Here is a 17,440-nt window from a genome sequence, read left to right as displayed (position 1 = left end):
GTGGTTTATAATCTAGATATTTATGATTTATAGAGATACATTGAAAAAATTCTGGGACCTAATACCTTTAAGTAAAATTATCTTTGAACTTAATCACTTTGGAAGGCTATATGATTATTTTTTTAAAAATCCTAAAATATTTTATGCATCTGTTCCTTTGGGATTGCCTTTGGAGTCATTATACAAATCACTCAAGGAAGGCAGACTCATTACTTTAATTTTAGTTTAGAATGCTGCTCTATCCTTCTGTACTTAGTTTAGTCACCTGAATTAATCACTGCGTTTGTTGCTCACTAACTTTGGGTTATTTTAAAATCTCACATTCACTCTAACTGACGAGTTTTGCTATTCTTGATGCCCTTCCAAAGCATGTCCTACAGCACTACTGGACACTCAGTACCTGGAGGACGAGAAGCCTTTCTCATCAGCCTTGCATCTCGCCCAGCATCCAGCTCTCGCTTCAGCACAGCAGGACTGTAAGATGAGCTCTGTATTGAATGGTCAGCACATTAGCTGACACTTGTTCAACAGCTGGAGACATCAGGGTAGGCTGAGGATAGAGGCATGGAAAGGTTCCAGATGGGGCTTGAGGGGGAGTTCTTCCCGTTCTGCTATTTCAGTATTTTTGTTCATTACTCCTTAGGCATCTGGCTTTGACAGTGAAGGACAGAGAGAGGTCTGCCAGAAGCCAGCCGCAGATTCTCCCAATACTCCCTTCTAGCCCTGTGTTTGAAAAGATATATAGTTAATCAATTAAAAGATTCGTGTCTATTGTATAAGTCAATATATTATGTGTGTGTGTGTGTAGGCTAAATACACCAAAGTTTGGTGGATGATCAGGCTAAAGTAGAATTTCAGTTTTAACATATACACAGAAAAACTGTGCCCATATCCATTAATTTCAGGAGTCTTTCCATACTTCTATTCTTAATAACAATCACTGGGTTTCAAATCACCTTTCAGAAAAAGACAATGTGTTTGAATTTTACATGTTTTTGTGAATTTTATTCATCCAGAAATATCTAGCAGGATCCTTCTAACCCTATTCAATATTTTAACATAATGACAAGTATATCAAGCCAGTTTTTAAAAAATTTTAATCAATTTACTTTTGGCTGTTCTGGGTCTTCACTGCTGCGTGGGCTTTTCTCTAACTGCCGTGAGCGGAGGCTGCTCTCTAGCTGTGGCATACGGGCTTCTCATTGCAGTGTCTTTTGCTGAGGAACACAGGCTCTAGAGAGCGCAGGTTTCAGTGGCTTCAGTTCTCCGGCTCAGTAGTTGCGGTTTCTGGGCTCAGAGCACAGGTTCAATAGTCATGGTGCCTGCGCTTAATTGCTCTTAGGCATGTTCGATTCTCCCTGACCATGGACTGAACCCGCGTCTCCTGCATTGGCAGGTGGATTCTTTACCGCTGAGCCACCAGGGAAGCCCCCGAAGCCGGTTTTTAACATAACGAGACAAAGTAAAATTCTTCAGAAACTAACTAAAAACACAATACAAATTACTCAGTATTTGTATCGTGCTTTTAGAAAAAGAAAGAACACAAGGTTCCTGGTCACAGACTTTTGTGTTAAATATATTTTTACAGTTTTTTTCACTTTACCTATGAAAAAACTAATAAACCAGTGTTTTTTGGATGATGAAAATGTCAGAAGTCTATAGGGTTTGGGGTAATCACAAATTTTTGTGAACATCAGTATGTTTGGGAGTTTAGGGTACAAGAAATGTCTGTCTTTAGTCTACAGAATAATGTTTTAAGTTGCTAATGAATTTCAAAGATCCTTAGACAATGTATATTAAAATAAGCCATTTCTTACTTATCTGAACTATTTTAATCATCATCAAAGTATGCTTTCCTCACCTTTTAATTATATTTCTATTTAGTTGTTTTTTTTTCTAAGCATGAGACCTTTAAAAAATCTTTCTGAATAAATTTCAGCAATACATTGAGAAATACATACATTTCAGAAGAAATGTTTGCCTAAATGATTTCTTGCATACGTCTACAATCTAAACATATTTGCATTCAGAAAATTGTCCCAGTTCGAAAATGAAGACTATTCTAAATCTCTTCCCCACTGAAATGGATAAAATACAAAAATGGATTAAAGACATAATAGCACTGATTAGATAAGATGGCAGAGAAGATAGCTGGTTTATGAAAGATGGAAAAGGGATGGCATTGTTTGACAGGAGAAAGAGAGGGAGAGGGAGATGGGAAGAGGATAATTCGAAACAGAACAGTGATTTAAGAAGCCTCCCAGAAAAATGTCTCCAACAATAAAGTGATTGATTGTAACAAACAGCATAATTTAGATACTGGAAAACCTTAGAGAAGGGGAAGGCCTGTTATTCTTCTTTCAAAAATAGAAAAGAAAGTTAATTAGACTTTCCTGTAAAACCAAATGTTGTATAAAGGAAGCTGTAGTCCAACTATCATGTAAATTAAAATATCTGAATTTGGACTATGAATGAAATGTAAAAGGAAAGACTCAATTTGACCTTGATGCTTGGAACATTCTCCTACACAGGGCTCAGGTTCTGTGAAATAGGTTTATTTCTATTTCTCTTGGTTCTGTAATGAATAATGTTTAGAAAATCATGACATAGTACCAAGATATTAGGTTGGAAATTTGGTTAGTGGCACAAGATACGATAGAGATCAGATATTAAAGCAAGACGGACACTGCAGAATTTTCAGAGTAGGTGGCTAAGAGCCAGTCAGCTGGCTCACTCACTGACTAAACCCTGGAAAATCAGATCACAGAGACCAATGAGTCGGATGCTTTGCTTGTGGTTAAATTGAGATTAGATCACACTCTTAGAGTTCGTCTCCATGAAGGAAGGATGAAGAGTCTTGTAGTCAGTTTTGAGCCTAATAGGAGAGGGTGTGCCTAAAATCAGGCTCAAGAGAAACACCAAGAAAAGGAAAATGAGACTCTCACAAATAGGGTATATCTGTAGTTGACCTATTGAGAAAGTCAGGATCTGAGAGTGAAGCAGAGAAAAAAATTTTACAGAAAAATGCAATGCCTGTGGCATGAGAAATAACAAAAGTTCCTGGTGGAAACCTCTGAAGAGCTGTAAATACACTCAGGAGGACCTGCCAGGCCCAGGGAGGTGGTCTTGTAACAGCGTGCCGTCGGGCAGTACCAGGGAGGTGGTCTTATAACAGCGTGCCTGTCGGGCAGTACCAGTTTACTGCCCTTCCAGCTTCTCTCCTCACTCTTTGAATCTGAAGAAACTGATCAGCAATATGGAAAGGGAGGGTTGGAAGCAAGACAGAGAAAGAGAAAGATCAGAAGAGCCATCCCTGTTTTCCTACGTGTTAAAATCTTCTGCTAGAAAAAAGGAGAATTTTAAGCTTGAAACAAGTTCCAAGTTTTGATTTCACATGGAATTGAACACTTAATTACTGAATTGCCATTGTGTTTTCTTATACTGTGTTTAGCTATAAACACTGCTGATCTAAAGGGAATGGTATACCATAAAGAAATCAAGTACATAAGGGAGGAAAAGCGGGAGGAAATAGAGGACGTCAATTCTTATTTTACAGAGAATGGAATCAAGAGATACTGCCTCATATTAATGGATTGAAAAATAGGTGGTTAAATATGAAATTCCAACTTGTAAAGATAACTAACAGAATAAGCAAAAATGTGACAAGGCAAAATTGGCAAAAGGAGAACAGGGAAAGTGGGAAGATCATCTGATTTAAATTTTTCAGCTTTCATAATTACCACTTAAAATTGATGAAACAAAAGTTAGAGGAACAAGACTTCAAAATATAAATGGCAAATAGGTTATCCCTGGGATAGGATGGATGTCAGGAATGGAGTGGCTTTTACCCTTCATTTTATACATCTCTATACTTATGAATTTTTATTACCATGTGCATGCATAATGTTAACAATAAATGAGATTAGAGGAAAATAGTAATGTTAATTTAAAAATTCCTACCTGGCTCTAATCCAGGGTTTGGTGTGCATATTGAGATCACTTCCCCAGCTGCCATGTTTTTCTGAAGCTGGTGACAAAAATCCCCTCTTCGGGGCCAGCTCCTCTGCAATCGCTCTGATGTGATAGGGCTCAAAGCCACAGCACCCGCCTATGTACCTGACCCCCAGGTTGTAGGCTTCTCTGGCGTACTTTTGAATATCCCATCTGGTTGCAACTCTGGGCTCCAGCGCTGTAATACTATAGATATGGTACTTCTGTTACCACCTCTGTTTTCAAATGTTTTTTTTTTTCCAATGACAAAACTAAATTTTAGAGTATGAGTTCTTCAGATAGCTCATTTTTGGTTGACTCAAAAGCCTTTGTCTTATGCAATTTTGTATCATAAGTCTGTGTTGTATTATAGTTCTTCCTTACAGTCATTTCTATTTTGTCACAAGAAATCACAAGATTTCTCATATGCACCCGAGCTCACCAAAGGGATATTCAGGGAGATCCAGAAACCCTCCTTTGACATAGTCGGGCATGTGGAACCCCAGGGACTGCACCATCAAGGGTGCTTTCAGCCTTGCAGCCTGTCGGGCTTCCTTCATGAGGCTCAATGTCTTCAGGCTGGTCCAGGGCCCAAATCGGCAGTTCACACCAACAACTGAGGCCCCTGTGCAAAGAAATACATTTATTTACTTGTTTCACAATTTATTTACTTGTTTATTCTTTAAAATTGAAGTCTAGTTGATTTACAATGCTGTGTTAGTTTCAGATGTACAGTGAAGTGATTCAGTTAAACATATATCTAAATATATATATTCTTTTTCAGATTCTTTTTCATTATAGGTTATTACAAGATATTGAATATAGTTCCCTGTCCTATACAGTAGGTCCTTGTTGTTTATCTATTTTATACATAGAAATGTGTATCTGTTAACCCCAAACTCTTAATTTGTCTCTTCCCACTTCCTGTTCCCCTTTAGTAACTATAAGTTTGTTTTCTAAGTCTATGAGTCTTTTTCTGTTTGGTAAATACATTCGTTTATATTATTTTATTAGATTCCACATATAAGTGATATGATATGATATTTGTCTTTCTCTGTCTGACTTCATTTCTATAGACTAACAACAAAACATCAGAAAGAAATTAAGGAAACAATCCCATTTACCACTGAATCAAAAAGAATAAAGTACCTAGGAATAAACCTACTTACCTAAGGAGGCAAAAGACCTGTACTCTGAAAACTATAAGACACTTATGAAAGAAATTGAACATGACACAGACAAATGGAAAGATATATAGTGCTCTTGGATTGGAAGAATCAATATTTTAAAAATGATCATACTACCCAAGGCAATCTATAGATTCAATGTAATTCCTATCAAATTATGAATGGCATTTTCCCCAAAACTAGAACAAATAATTTTAACATTTGTATGCAAACACAGAAGACCCTGAATAGCCAAAACAATCTTGAGAAAGAGGAACAGAGCTGGAGGAATCAAGCTCCCTGACTTCTGTCGGTACCACAAAGATACAGTTTGGTACTGCTGCTGCTGCTGCTAAGTCGCTTCAGTTGTGTCTGACTCTGTGCGACCCCAGAGATGGAAGCCCACCAGGCTCCCCCGTCCCTGGGATTCTCCAGGCAAGAACACTGGAGTGGGTTGCCATTTCCTTCTCCAATGCATGAAGTGAAAAGTAAAAGGGAAGTCGCTCAGTCGTGTCCTACTCCTAGCGACCCCATAGACTGCAGCCTATCAGGCTCCTACGTCCATAGGATTTTCCAGGCAAGAGTACTGGAGTGGGGTGCCATTGCCTTCTCCAACAGTTTGGTACAGTTTATATCAAGTACAGTTTGGTGAAGTGAAGTTGCTCAGTTGTGTCCGACTCTTTGCAACCTCATGGACTGCATAGCCTACCAGGCTCCTCCCTCCATGGGATTCTACAGGCAAGAGTACTGGCGTGGGTTGCCATTTCTTCTCCAGGGGATCTTCCTGACCCAGGGATCAAACCTGGGTCTCCCGCATTCCAGGCAGATGCTTTAACCTCTGAGCCACCAGGGAAGCCCCTGGTACAGTACAGTTTGATACTGGCACAAAAATAGACACAGAGATCTTTTTTTTTAATAGTTGGAAGGTGCCTTAGAAATTAGTTATCCCCCTCCACTTCTTAAGTTTTACTGATAAATCAATTCCAACTAATGATTTTATTTCCAAACTGCTCTCCCAATCTTAAGAAACATTGTTAAATTTCATAAACAATAACTGAACTGCTTATCACATCATGGATCCACATTACCTGCCTTCACCAGCCTCACAGCACATTCTCCAGGTGTTACACCATGCATGTCTCCCTCTGGGCCTATGCACATAGTGGCTGCCACAGGCTTTCCAGATTCTTTTAAGACTTCTACAGCCTACACAGCTTCTACAGCATGTTCAAAATACTAAGAAAATTTTAATGTCTTTCTATTGGTCCAAATAGAAAGCAGACTTTAAGTGGTAGACCATAAATGTTGCAAAAAAACAGTTATAAAAATTATCAAATATATGTAATAAAATGTGCTAAGAAATGTGTGTCTATCAGAGTGACTAAAGAATATTTTTTTCTGAGTAAATTTTAATTCTTTTAACAATATCATATATATTTTCATTCAGATATTATACTACTAATTAAAAAAGATTTTAAAGTAACTGAGTACTTAAAATTATGACTTTGAAGGAACAAAAGTTTTACTTATAAATTTTGGACTCTTTTTTGTTTTAATGTAACTAGGGTGGTCTCTGAAGAATAGTGAATAGTTTTTTATGCTTTACACTTCAAAATACTTTTCTGTTCACTTCTAGTTAGATAGTCATACACTCATGACCATGTTCAGTCTCTAAGTCATGTCCTACTCTGTGTGACCCCAGGGACTGTAGCCTACCAGGCTCCTCTGTTCAGGGATTTTCCAGGCAAGAGTACTAGAGTGGGTTGCCATTTCCTTCTCCAGGGGATCTTCCTGACCCAAGAATTGAAACCATGTCTCCTGTGTCTCCTGCATTGGCAGGAGGATTCTTTACCACTGAGCCACCTGGGAAGCCCTGTTATTCATAAGTGCTTCATAAAATAGGAGTGGAAATCTGATTATTTCCCCAGGTGAGAATACTGAGGCCCAGAGAAGGGAGGGGTACCTATTGAGTGTCTTTGCTGACTGTGGAGAGGACACCTTGTTTGGTAAACCCAGGCCATTTGCTGGGGTGTGTCCCCTGCACTTAAGGAACTTCCTTAAGTGCCACAATTGAAGAGCTGATCTTAGTTTAAGTAGGTGGAGAAAAGCTAGCAGAAATCTCTGTGTTTCTTCCTTCTTGACTTAGATTCTACAGAAGCAATGGAATTGCGGAGAAAGTCAAAAGAGAGGCTTTTAAAAAACAAACTTATGTTCTCACCCATGTGGAGAACATGCAGGGTGGAGTTTGCCTTCATTTTTGTAGATGACTTTCCAGGTGGAGTAGCCAGGCATGGGTAGCCCTAAGCCTTGAGAAGGATGATGAAGCAAGGTTTCTCACAGACTCAGTAGGATGACTTGGGAACTAGCAGTTGAGAGGCTATTGTCCTTGTCAAGGGTAAAACCTGGGTTGAGGCCTTGACTCAGACAGTTGCAATCATGATGGGAAATTAGGGAGATGGGAGGAAGAGAATACTCTGGGACTTCATGTGTAGTCAGTGACAACTTTTATTGATTCTAACTTCAAAATATTGCTCATGTGTTACAACTTTAGTGAAAGCGGAGAGATGGGGTGAGCAAGGCATGGACAGAGGTGGGCAAGTAAACACTGCTTGGCCCTGAGTGTTACTGGGGGGCCTGGAGGAGCCCCGGCAGCTGCCTGTCCCCTAGGTTTCGCCCCCTGACAGCCTCTACTCCCCAGCCCCCAGCTCCTTCCTGCCCTGCCTCTCCTGTAGGAGAAGATGCTCCCAGAATCCCTGTCCCCGTTCACTTACCCTACATTGTAGGGTCCCCCAAGAGTCAGCTGCTGCAAATACCCAGAATGAAACCAAAGGCTACAGGTCGGCCTGTCCTGGCTCTGTTCTTTGGCTTCACAGAGAATCTAGCGCACAAGCGAGAGGATGTCGGCTTTGACCATAGTGCACATAAGCAAACCTTTGACCATGCACGGGGAGGGAATGAGGCTACAGGGCAGTCCCATACTCTTATGAAAGTTGAAGACTATGCAGTTATATCAAAATAGAGTTAATTTTTTCCCTGTAACATTGGCTTACCTCTGCAATCAAGAAATCTACATATTTCCTGGCAAAAATCTCTAGCTGTTGTCAAAAAAGCTTTTTAATTCTAACTTCATCCTTGTGGTGTGTGTACAACGATGTCTGGCAGATCCCCCCTGCTGCCAAAGCATCCCCTTTGTCAGCTACTTCTCTGGCGAGGTCACAGGCAGCGGTGTTTACCGCTTCCCACTGAAGTTAGAGAGTAAGAGTTCACATGGTGAGCCTGGCATTTGAAAGGTGGAATGTAATAAGTAACAAAGAGGGCAATGAGCAAGTGGCATGAGTACAAGTCACTGGTTTAACCTGCAGTTCGAGAAGACCAGCAGAGTTGGGTACCATCTCCTGTACTCCCAATGAGCTTGTATTTCCATTATTGTACTTACCACACTGGATCTTTGTGAATGCTCATTTTTGGAGAATCCCGCGGACAGAGGAGCCTGGCGGGCTACAGTCCATTGGACTGCAAGGAGTCAGACACGACTGAGCGACTTAGCACGCATGTATGTGCCTCCCCACTGGGCTGTGAGCCACTTCAGAACAGAGTCTATGCCTTTGTATCGTCTGTGTATTTAGCACAGAGAATGGACTATAACAGGTACTCAGTAAATGTTGGTTGGTTGAATGAATAAATGGGCGTTAATGTTTACAAGTATTAATACTCTCCATTTGCAGAATATCTTGCAATATTTCCATAGCCTTCACCTTATCCATTTTTCCCAACAACCCAACGCATGTAAGCATCAGTTATCACACAGCCAGTAGATGGCAAAGTTGGGTTTCAAACCCAGTTCTCCTCATTCCTAGCCAGTGATGCTGTCTTCCCTAGAACTGTCCTGTCTGCAGATGTCAGAAAAAGAAGAATGTGAAATGAGAAGGTAAAGAGAGATACGTAGTGTCCTTTCTCAACAAAAACCTAGCACAGATGATGGCCATGCCCTTCCAATAGCCTGTTTTCCCCAGTCCCATCCTCTACCCTTCCCCTAGATAAACAGACAAAAAATAATTATTTTTTTACATAAGTTTACATAATGATGAATTACTTAATGAATATTCTATGTGGGGGAATTTGTAATAAAGCACAGTACAGCATCAGGTCAGTTCCATGGATTCTCTTCAGGAGGTTATTTCTATTATAGATGACCCCTCTTCCCACCCCGCCCCACCCGCAGCTGCCACGGTGCAGTCTACCAGGCTTTCCATGTTGTCCTCACTGGCAGAAAAGGTGAAAGTCTGCATGACATCTGATCCCGCCCTCAAGAATTCCATGTGAAACTGGCGAACTGCCAAGGAGTTGTTTTTTATTTTACATTGAAATTTTAAAAAAGTAAAAAAAATCACAGAAACTATCATTTTTAGCAGCAGCTCATCCACTCACATCTCTTTCAATCATACACACTTCCAAACCAAGTACTTATACAGAAATTGCAGATTCAGGTCAGTAGAGTTCAGGGGCGGGAAAAGGCAGAGTCCATACCAAGCGGGGGCTGTTGAGAGTAACCTCATGTTGACCTGCCAATGGGCCTCTTGGCCTGCTGCAGTCACAGGCAGGCCTTAAGGCTGGGTGGCCCACTGATCCTTGGTCTCTTGGTCTAATGAGGGTCTATTCATTTGCCAGCGTCAAGAAGGATGTAGCTGGTCTACTTATAGTCAGTAGTGGGAAGCCCTCCAAGTAGAATGAGGGAATTCTCACAGCAGGCAGAATGCAGATGGTAGAGCCCCCACCAAATGGGGTCGAGTCGAGCAGCTGGGAGACACGGCCAGAGAGCTTTCCTTGTCCATCGGACCCGCCTTCCTCTTGCTCTTCATCCCTCTCCCCCAACTTCAATCTCCATCCTACTATTTCAGCACTTTGTTCCTGAGAGCGCAAAAAGGATCTTCTAAAATTAAGAATGAGTTCTTCTTGGGCCAGATGAAGTCTCCTTGCTAACACCAGAAAGACAGAACTTTGTCCTACCATCTAACTCCAAGTGTCTGATGGAACAGTAATCGTGGCCATTGGGTACTTATATGCTGGGCATTTCATGTGGGTTAACTCATGAGTCCTCACAAGCAGCCCATGTCATGCTCCCGTGTGACAGATGAAGAAACTCATCCTCAGAGGTCAAATGACTTGCCCAGGGTCACTCAGCTGGTCAGTAAAACCCATGTTTGTCTAATACACTGTGCATGTATGAACAAAAGGACAACAAATCAAAAGTCCCATCCCAGCTTATATCCTGTTTCACCCATTTCTTCTTTGGCTGTATTTCCCACTTTAATTTAGGAAGCAAATATAAAGAAGAGCAAACTTTACAGAATTAAAGTTTCAATTTGATGTTACCAACCAATTCTATCACAGTTTCTACCTCCAACTCTTTTTTGTTTTTTTTTTTCAGCCAAGTAAAACTGTGTTTATTTCTTTGCCCCTTTTCTCCCCACAACAGAATCTGGTTGTCTCCTGTCTAAGCTCTGTTAAGTTTAAAAGTGAAAAGTGAAAGTTTCTCAGTTGTGACCAACTTCGTGACTCCATGGACTATACAGTCCATGGAATTCTCCAGGCCAGAATACTGGAGTGGGTAGCCATTCCCTTCTCCAGGGGATCTTCCCAACCCAGGGATCAAATCCAGGTCTCCCACATTGCAGGCAGATACTTTACCAGCTGAGTCACCTGGAATTACCATTAATCATCCCTATCAAACATACTGTTTTAATATCATATGCAAATTAGCCAGACTGATGATTCCAAAGCAATAATAGTTTTCTTGTGTTACAGAAACTCTTGAATGTACATAAGGTAAATAAATATTCATGGAACAAATATTAGGATATATATTTTAGCACTCCCTATACGTAAAGATGCAAGTGTATGTGTGTGAGAGAGAGAGAGAGCGAGCTCGCACACACACACACAGAATGGGGAGGATGGGAGAGAGAGAAGCCATTTCTTCTATTTGATTCATTTACAGCCAGTATCACCATATCTTAGCAATTCTGGCAAGTGAAACAGTGCTTAGAAAACACTCGCTATTTAGCTTCTCCCAGCCAGATCTAAGCAATTGTCACTCAGGTAACCACTGAGGGTGATGCTGGCACCGACCTGCGCTTGGATGCTCTACTATGGCTTCTGGAGTCCAGAGCCCGGCCTTCACGTAGCCCCTCTTCTCCAGAGTTAGGAGGAAGCTGCCATCTCCAACCACAACCTCCCCACTATCCAGACGTTCCAAAAGGCCCTGAAGAATAGAAAGAAAAATCACCTTCTTTTTATTTTTCCTAAAAGCAGTTTCCAATTGTAGGAAAGGTGGGTACAGTGGTCTTACAGCTCCAGTTTTGTGAAAATCATCTGTGCCTGATAGTATTTCAGAAAACTTGAGTAGACTCTATTGGACAATCCAGGTACTTGTTTTGCCCCAAGTTCTGTGACTATTTTTTCTTAAATACCATTTCAGTTCAGTTCAGTTCAGTTGCTCAGTCGTGTCTGATTCTTTGCAACCCCATGAATCGCAGCATGCTAGGCCTCCCTGTCCATCACCAACTCCCGGAGTTCACTCAGACTCACATCCATCGAGTCGGTGATGCCATCCTGCCATCTCATCCTCTGTCATCCCCTTCTCCTCCTGTCCCCAATCCCTCCCAGATTCAGAGCCTTTTCCAATGAGTCAACTCTTCGCATGAGGTGGCCAAAGTACTGGAGTTTCAGCTTTAGCATCATTCCTTCCAAAGAAATCCCAGGGCTGATCTCCTTCAGAATGGACTGGTTGGATCTCCTTGCAGTCCAAGGGACTCTCAAGAGTCTTCTTCAGCACAATTCAAAAGCATCAGTTCTTCGGTGCTTACCCTTCTAGGTGCTCAACATCACTAATGATTCAGTTCAGTTCAGTTCAGTCACTTAGTCATGTCCAACTCTCTGCAACCCCATGAATCGCAGCACACCAGGCCTCCCTGTCCATCACCAACTCCCAGAGTTCACTCAGACTCACGTCCATCGAGTCAGTGATGCCATCCAGCCATCTCATCCTCTGTCATCTTCTCCTCCTGCCCCCAATCTCTCCCAGCATTTCCAAAGAAATCCCAGGGCTGATCTAATCTGAATCAAATTATAGTGAAAATGCTGATTCCATGACATTTTGGCTTTTCAAGATGTTTGTGGTAGACACTGCTTATTGCCTGACTAACGTTCATTTTTTTCTCCTCGTGTTTGCTAATGTATTTTGTTTGGGGAGACAATGTCCCCAACTTAAAAAAAATTCTTGGGTCTCAGGCTCCTTTGCTGTGGGGGACTGGCCGTGTGATACAGTGGTGGCCGATGGGTATAAGTGAAAGCCTGCTGAAAATTTCTAGAAGAGATTTGTTTTCCTGATAGAGATGCCCACACCCTTCCATCTTGTCCCTTTTCTCCTTCCTGTCTGGAGTATCAGCTCAAGTCCTGGTGCCACAGCCATCGTCTTGCAGCCATGCCATCGAAAGCCACGTGCTAAGGCTGAGGGCACAGGCTGATAACTGCAGCCTGGTGTCTTGACGACAGCTTAGAGGAGCTGCAGAGGCCGTGGACTGTGACTGCATTTTTTAGGTGAGAAAAATAAACCTCTTTTTTTGTGTGAACCATTGGACATAATCCTACTAGACACAGCATTTCATAGTTCTGCCCTACATTTTCCAGGATGTCCCCAGACTTGTTATCATTTGGTACTCCTAACAAGTCTGGGAGCTAGGCAGGGCAGACAGTTTTTATTGCAATTTTATAAATGAGGAAACTGAGGTTCAGAGAGGCTGAGTGAATTGCTCCAGATCATAGAGCTCAGTAGCTAAAACAGTAGACGTCAGACCTTCTAAATTTCTAATCTAGTCTCTCTTTTGCCTCCTTTCTAGTCAGCCCACCTATAACCTGAATAAAAGACTGCATCCAGAGCAGTTATCCAAGGGCTAATGGTGTCCACTGAGTACATAGTACGTCCCCAGATACCTACATGTTTCATCCTCTCATTTCCTTCAGGTCATTTGTCATGTGTCATTTTCTTCCAGAGAGACCTTCCTTTTGATTTATAAAAACTGCAAATAGCCCCATGGGAATCCTTATCCTTCTTGCATAGGCTACATTAGTTGAAGATATAACCTTGTTCTCTCTTTCTTTTTTATTTTTACAATTTTGAAAGTATGATAACACATTTACAGGAGACTTGGGAAATACAGAACAAAGTTATGTATAGTTTATTTTTTAAGTAGATAAATTAAGATTTTTAGTTGGGGTTTCAATATCAAATTCTCAAAAATTAGTAGAATGAATATACAGAAAGACAGAAGAATATAGAAGATCTGAAAAGCACCAAGTGTCTCCTAGTTTATAGTCTATGGGAACTTGAATAAAATTTGTATCCTACTGTTGTGTGAAAATTGTATGAATCTTAACTAGGTTGAATTGGTTTGAAGATACAACCTTTTAGTGAGAATATCAGCCAGTTCATCTCAGCTCTGCCTACAGCTGGACACAGAGCAGTGCGTGAATAGGGGAGCTGCCCCTCGTAACCAGTCACATCTGCAGCTCAGGAAGGTATGTTAGAAGTGGCTGCCTTGAGGCTAAACCCCAGGCCACCGTCCTCCGCCATTTTCCTGTGGAGGGAAGTGGAATGCAGCCCAGCTGTGTCAACCAGCAACGCTGTTTTGGCAGAGAGAGCTCCTGACTCTGGTTATTTTTCCATACTTCATATCCAAAGATAAATTTTAGCTGAATGTATAAGAAATGTTAATGTATTCTATGATTCTCACCTCTCTCCCTACTCCCTCCGTAGAGTGAAATTTGCTCCTTTCATTTTGTACTTTTGAAACATAAAAAGGACTTAAACTTTCACTGAGACCTTCCCACATACTAGATCCAGTTTCTAGGCCAGAGGGATAAACATTGGAATAATGGTCACTGCCCTCAATAAGCTCTAAGTTCTGGTTGCCTTGGGGAAGCCCATTATATCAACAGACCATCACAGTACAGGGTAATGACTAAACGCTGTGGAGAGACGTGGAAGAGAGAATCAAAGGTATCATCATTTGTCTCAAATTCCAAATTGAAAATCTAACATATTTCAATGAAGCTAACTTTGTTAAGAGTTGGATTGAATATTACACATTCAACAATTCTAGAAGGGAAAATAATAACACACAATCTGGCTGTTATAGGTTGATCTTCACCTCCCACATCCAATCTGTCATAGGGTTACACCAAGCATATCTATTTAACACATCTCACTTATGCCCCCTCCCCCATCCTTACTGCCCTGGACTATTATAATGGTCTCCAGTTCACTCCAGCCCACTCTAAACTATCTTCCACTGCTGCCAGAACAAAGCCTTGTCTGACCTACTCTTATTTATGGTTACATCCCCTTTTGTCTCTTGCTGAAGTTCATATAGCTTCCATTCCTGCATCCATCATCTGTGTTGCATATCAGGTTACTTACCTGTTGCCTCTGTTTGGCTGTAAGATGCTTGAGGCTCAGATGACAAGCCTGTCTTGTCACCTTCTTGTCTCTCCACCTCATACAGCACCCAAAGTGAAGTAAAGTGACAGTCGCTTAGTCGTGTCCATTCTTTGCGATCCCATGGACTGTAGCCTGCAAGGCTTCTCTGTTCATGGAATTCTCCAGGCAAGAAAACTGGAGTCCGTTGCCACTCCCTTCTCCAGGGGATCTTCCTGACCCAGGGGTCGAACCTGGGTCTCCTGCATTGCAGGCAGATTCTTTACCATCTGAGCCACAGGGGATGTAGGCCCTTAATAAACTATGCCAAGAGTTAGCAGATGACTGAACTGTTTTGAAAATGTCACATATCTCATATGTTACAAGTTTGGTCCTGACAAGGAGGGAAAAAAATAATACTCATAGAAAATTAGCTAGGGTTTTAAGAAAATGATGGTGGAAATTTGACTGTTGCCTTCATGATAACAAGTAAGACATTTTTATCTGTCATCTGGATGTTTGTCCAGTATTTTAAAATTTTGCCAGTTTTCTAAACAGCTATTAGCAAAATAAATTATCAAGATATGCAATCAGAGCATCTTTTAGCCCCTCTTTCACTGCTAGATTTAACACCTCAGTTAACTGCTATACCTTTACAATCTAAATATAGCTCTAAAATGACAGAGGACTGTGTAAAATAAAGAACACTGTAAATTATTTGCACTATGTCTATATTTTCATTCCATCCTCCCTTTCTGTTTGGCAGTGACTCTCCTGGGATCTGAGTGAGCTCTGAGAGGCACTGATGCCCTCTTTTTGCAGATAGCAGTATCTAGACCTCTTGGATTTAAGATCTGGCTTCAGGGCACCTTTATTCACATACAGAGGAGTAGGGCAACTTCACTTTGTGGCAGGAAGCTGCCAGAGGTCCAGTCTACTTAAAATATCTTTCCATCTGCCTGAAATTGCCACCGGGACTGCTCATTTGTATTAAAGAAAGCAATTGGACCTGTCCTCTGTGGCAGTTAAATGAATATTTAAGAGGCACCTGTTAGCTGAGAAGAGTGGTGAGGTTAGCTCTACCTCACTAACATTTAACTCCCAGGCCCACATTAGCATGGGCTCTCATATGAAAATCTTGGTGTTGCAAAGAGCAGAGGCCAGCAGGGAATAGAACAGGGGAAGCATATTTAAAAAAACAAACAAACAAACAAAAAAAACCTTTAAAGAAATGAACTGAAAAGTAAACATAATATTAGAGAAAGAAATCAGCATAAGGTTCTTCTTTTTATCATGCTTATTTTCTTCAATGCCCATATTTTACTTTTAAAACCAGAAAAATATATCCAAAATATGTTTTTTGTTAAGTTTTTTAAACTCATATTCCACATCTTATGTAATTACTATCATTATCGTGTCTTTCTGTACAGTGTGTATATAAATATTTTTATATAGTTGGGATCAGTGTGTGACATTTCATATCTCCTTTTGTAACTTATTGCCAAAGCCCTTTGCCTGTTTCCACACTCAACTTTTTAATTGGCTGCCTAACCTGGTAGGCTGCAGTCCGTGGGGTCGCTAAGAGTCGGACACGACTGAGCGACTTCACTTTGACTTTTCACTTTCATGCATTGGAGGAGGAAATGGCAACCCACTCCAGTGTTCTTGCCTGGAGAATCCCATGAACGGGGGAGCCTGGTGGGCTGCCGTCTATGGGGTCGCACGGAGTCGGACACGACTGAAGCGACTTAGCAGCAGCAGCAGCAATAGCTTATTAAGTGAGTGATCTTTATTTACAGAGCCCAGGACTGTGGGGCATCTTGGTTGCCCCTATCTTTTTAGTATAAATGAAATGCTGGTGCACGTTTCCACTTCTATCCTGCCACTGCCTTGCCCACTCTCTCTTCTGAATACCTGGCACAGGTGGCTCGCTTTGCAGAGTTTGGAGATGTTCAGCGCCCAAGTTCATGCCCTTCCTAATTGTGTTTTGTCACCTCTCCTCCCCACCACGCGCACATCTAGTGTGAAAATGGGGGAACAGGGCGACAGCTGGAAAGCACATCAGGAAAGGGGAGCTAGGAGACCGGTACTGCAGGACTGCATGAGGTGGAGCCCCTACCCCTCCGCCCAGCACACCCCCACCCTCCATCCCCGCTGCGGGTCTGAGGTGTCCGCATGCGGGACTGGTTTCAGGCCAGTGCGAGGCTTGGGTTCAGACAACCGCTCTTCCTCAAACGTGAGAGGAACGCGCTCTGGGACAGTTGAGTGGAAGAGCTGTGGGTGCAGGTGGGCTGAGGGTAGAAAACGTGAGCGCCATCTAAGTCTAAAAGGCTATATTTCAAATACCTGCTCCACCTGGACCCGATCTATGAGCCTGAACTAGTCTGCTGACTCCGAGCCTCAGTTTCCTCACCTGTAAAGTGGGAATAAAAGTGAAGCGGAGATAATTTGCATAGAGCACTAGCGCGGTGCAGGTACCGAGGCGAGACTCCATAGCTGGTACCCAAGATTGCTATCTCATCCTGACACCGAGGCGGTACTGTAGTCCTGGAGACTCGCGAGGGGGTAAACGGAGGCTCAGAGCCCTCCAGGTGCCTCGCCCGGGCCGCAGAGCTTGGCCAGGGACTGAGGTGGAGCCCGCCGGCCAGGAGGGCTGAGTACCTCCCGGGATCCCCGAAACTCACCTTCTTGACTCTGGGCCCCTCGATCGGTGCCATCGCGCCTCTCGGTGCGGGAGCGCGCGCAGCCAGGAGCCCGCCCCTCGCCCGGGGGAGGGTCCCGCCCGCCCGCCCTTTAGTCCGCTGGCTTG

At 42.3% G+C, this 17,440-nt stretch overlaps 1 protein-coding gene across 1 annotated transcript; it reads right to left on the bottom strand.

Annotated features, from left to right (window-relative positions):
* Window positions 1-639: 639 nt before the first annotated feature.
* On the bottom strand, window positions 640-17,437 carry BHMT2 (betaine--homocysteine S-methyltransferase 2). Its single transcript, XM_055536468.1, is given in 9 exon segments — window positions 640-666; window positions 669-723; window positions 3,961-4,189; window positions 4,433-4,615; window positions 6,245-6,392; window positions 8,207-8,398; window positions 9,368-9,489; window positions 11,286-11,418; window positions 17,316-17,437. Coding segments are annotated over 9 exon segments (1,122 nt in total). The 5' UTR covers window positions 17,349-17,437.
* Window positions 17,438-17,440: the final 3 nt, after the last annotated feature.

This window comes from Bubalus kerabau, chromosome 10 (assembly GCF_029407905.1).
Source record: "Bubalus kerabau isolate K-KA32 ecotype Philippines breed swamp buffalo chromosome 10, PCC_UOA_SB_1v2, whole genome shotgun sequence".
NCBI lineage: Eukaryota > Metazoa > Chordata > Mammalia > Artiodactyla > Bovidae > Bubalus > Bubalus kerabau.
This window is presented reverse-complemented; position numbering and strand designations above follow the sequence as displayed.